Genomic DNA, 3,485 nt, shown 5'->3' with positions numbered 1-3,485 from the left:
TGCTTCGGGGGTAAAAGGCGAAGCTGGAAGGCGGGCGGCGCGGAGGAAGGGGGTGCGAGTTACCCTTCGGCGTCTGACGGACCCGTCCCGGGGGAAAAATAAAAGGGCTTCCCTGTCCGTTGCCTTCGGGCCGGTCGCCTCGCGGGGAAGGGCTTGCGACAGAGGCTTCCCTCTAGCAGCGGAAGGCAGGACTCTGCCTCGCGCTTACGATAACTGAAGCAAAACCCGAGAACTTTCCCAGTTTCCTCTGGTAACAATAAGGAGACACCCAGACCGCCCGGTCCTTTGCAGACCTATTTAAATATTTGGTGAAAATCGTTACGTCTTAATGGAAGTGGGACACACACACACACCCCCCCTCCCCCGAGCGCTCCAGGGAATGGAGCTGAAGGTTTGTCTGGCTTTAACGTAGACTTTTGATTGCGGCTGTAGCACCAGCTTAATGAGTTACAGCGGATCGACGAGAGTCAGCGGCCCACCAGATCACCCCCCCCCCGCCCCCCCCCCCCCCGCCCTCCGCTCTTGCGGAGGTCCGGGCTCACCTGCGCGTCGCTGCTGACAGCAGATGCTCTTCTGTCTTCTGACAGAAAAACGGAATTCGGCCAAATTTCTGCTCCCGCTTCAGGATCCTGGGAGACGCCTTGTCCTCCGCAGCAGCAGCGTACGCTCGCGTGCCGCCCGCGGCCGTGTAATACCTTCTGACAGATAAACCCTCTTGCGCCCTAGCGAGGAGAACGCGTGCTCTCTTGCGGGAAACTGTTTCCTCTCGCGATCTTACGATAGGATGGGTGATACGAAAAATATCTGGTATTCCTGTAGGAATGAGAGTTATGTGGAAGAGGAGGAAGCGAGAGTAGGTTAACGCTGACTGCCGACGTACTGGGAAGGCTTTGGAAAATGGCCTCTCCGTTCGCTGGCCCCACAGCGGTTGCTGATGTAATTAAAGATCTAGAGACCCAGATAGCTGTAAGTAAACGGCCGGGGCTTGCCACGGGGCCGGCATGCGGGATTTGTCCTGGGAATCTGCGCATCCCGTTGGTTTTGTGTTTGGTGATCTTAACGGCACGCAGAGGCTGCCGTGAGATCCGCAAATAAATGGACAAAACGACTTTCCGCTGATAAAGCGCGTTCTGCCCAAGGATTTCGGAGCTTTCTCCCCTGCATGGTGGGTAAGAATTCCCGCTTTGTGGATTTGTAGGCTGAGGCATGGGGGGCGAGCAGCCTGAGATCAGCCTAAGCTAAAACCAAGACTAGCACGCTGAAGTCCCTCCTGATCCCGTGCCGAGCTCCTCGTCCAGAAATGCCGTCTGAGGGGTTTTAGGGTGTGAATGTAACGGTTTTCCATCGTTAATTAGTTAAAATTGAGCTAGGAATTTGCTGAGGGTGCTACAGACATGTGTCTTGGGTATAAATTCTCCTAAAAGGGCTCAGTGTCCGTAGGTGCGGCAGTGCATGAGCGCGCCTTGGAGTGAAGCACTAAAGCAGCCGCTTCTAAGTGCTCCTGTGTGATTTCTGGTTTGTGTTTTGGAATGAATTAATCCGAACTAACAAAGCTTGGCCTGATGAGGGGAAAACGCCTGTTTGTAGCTCAGGTAGCAGACGCTCCCTTCGGCGCTTTGCGTGCGAACGTGCTGTAAAGCTGTCTAAACAAACTCTCTTCTTCTCCCGAAAGTAAGTTCACCCTGAAGCCCACGGGCTTTTCGGATAAAGGCGTCCGCTCTCAGCGGCTGCTTCCCAGCCTCTGGGCCCAACGGCAGCTGCTGCAGCCGCTGCGCGAGGGGCTTTTCCATCAGACCGTTCGTTAAATGCTCATTTCACGTGACGGACCTGTCGCTGCTACCCACACCGCTTGTTGGGGCGGAAGGCCCAGGGTTTGGACGAGTTTCCTTTCACGGAGCGGTGAGGAGGGAGCAGAGCTTCGCTGAGCCTGGATTTTAGAGCCCTCCAGCCGTGAAATGTAGTAGCTGCCAGTCAGTCCGTGTGTTAGCTCAGCGGCCGATAACCTGAATAACTTCAGGTGCCGAAGGGTGAACCTGGAAGATCTGAGTAACCAGTCAAGCCGCCGCAACCCACTTCTGGTTCACCGTTAACAGCTCGGTAAATCTGACTTCATTTACTGTGGCTGGCGGTTGCCCGGTGTGGGAAGAACAAATCGAAGGTGTGGGCGTGCGCGTGCGTTTCTCTGTCGCGTCACCTCTGAGTACCCAGACTTGTGCCCTCGGAACCGAAAGCCAACCCTACGTTGTCAAGCCCGCCTCGAGGGATCGCTGCGGGTCAGGCCTGAAGTGTGGTGTTGCCGAAAATGTGACCTCCACCCTGCGGCAGACACCCGAGGGAGCTCGAACCCCGTCTTCTTCTCAGGCCCGCGGCGCGTGGAGATGAAGACTCAAACGCTGCGCCTGCCGTCGCCCTGCATTGCTGCCGCGGGAGCAAGCCACGTCCTTTAGTTAGATCTTCTTTGCGTGGTCTCTTCCTCGAAGCTGTTCGTGGTCCGAGTGAAATGTGTTCAGAAAGGCCCCGACCGGAGGGCGAGGGGTGGACTCGCGCGTGGGATTCGGCCCGAGGGACGAGCAGAGCTGCCGCCTCTTGTCAGTGCACCGCGTGCAGCCCCTGCGCTTCTCGTGGCAGACTTCGTATTCCATATACCGGGGAATGTTTTCTCTTCTTCTAACCATTGCTCCTCCCTTCTTGCTGCGTCCAGAGAGACCCGATCTTCTATAAACCTCTGGGCCCCGTCGGGGCGCTGCGGTTTACCCTGGATAAAGATGTGGTCGCCCCGTTGAATTCCTTCTCTGTTTGCTAACTGTGGCTTTCGTTTCCTTTTCCAGTTGATTGGTTTGGGTCCCCACAACCCCAAGAAGAAGCAGGACCTCGATAAGCTTTATGATCTAAAAGCTAAAGCCCAACAGATTATGAACCAGTTTGGCCCTTCTACCTTGATCAACCTCTCCAACTTCTCCTCGATAAAGCCAGAACCAGCCAGCACTCCCCCGCAGAGCTCCATGGCCAACAGCACCACCGTGGCAAAGATGCCTGGGACGCCCAGCGGAGGAGGTCGGCTCAGTCCCGAAAGCAACCAGGTAATTTCATCCCCGACTTTAGGACAAGGGGGAGATGCTCAGACCTGTCCGTGGCTTAATTCCTCTCCTTCCTTAAACTACCGGCAAAAACTTAATGTCTGTTAAAGCGTCGGTTACCGAGCGAGCAAACATCTTCATGTATTTCTTCCCTCCCGGGCACTTTTGGGCTGGATGGGGTATGGACGCTGTAGGTGTAGAGGTTCTGGCTTAGACAGGTGTACTCTGCGCTGGGTAAAACACTGGCTGGACGGCCGGGCCCAGAGAGTTGTGGTGAATGGAGTTCAATCCAGTTGGCGGCCGGTCACCAGCGGTGTTCCCCAGGGCTCAGTTTTGGGGCCAGTCTTGTTCAATATCTTTCTCAATGATCTGGACGAGGGGATCGAGTGCACCCTCAGTAAGTTTGTA

The 3,485-nt window shown here is 55.6% G+C and overlaps 1 protein-coding gene across 1 annotated transcript in view; it reads left to right on the top strand.

Moving 5' to 3' along the window:
- The first annotated feature begins 664 nt into the window (after nt 1–664).
- The window catches only part of TAF12 (TATA-box binding protein associated factor 12), a 7,634-nt gene continuing 4,813 nt past the window's right edge, over nt 665–3,485 (top strand). Inside the window, exons 1-2 of the mRNA XM_009276181.2 lie at nt 665–966; nt 2,829–3,080. Of these exons, the coding sequence (XP_009274456.1) occupies nt 898–966; nt 2,829–3,080 (321 nt within the window). The 5' untranslated portion in view covers nt 665–897. The remainder of the gene's footprint in view (nt 967–2,828; nt 3,081–3,485) is intronic.

The sequence above is a fragment of the Aptenodytes forsteri genome, unplaced genomic scaffold (genome assembly GCF_000699145.1).
Source record: "Aptenodytes forsteri isolate BGI_AS27 unplaced genomic scaffold, ASM69914v1 Scaffold321, whole genome shotgun sequence".
NCBI classification, from domain to species: Eukaryota; Metazoa; Chordata; class Aves; order Sphenisciformes; family Spheniscidae; genus Aptenodytes; species Aptenodytes forsteri.
The sequence above is the reverse complement of the archived record's forward strand: the minus strand, read 5'-3'. Positions and strand labels throughout refer to the sequence as shown.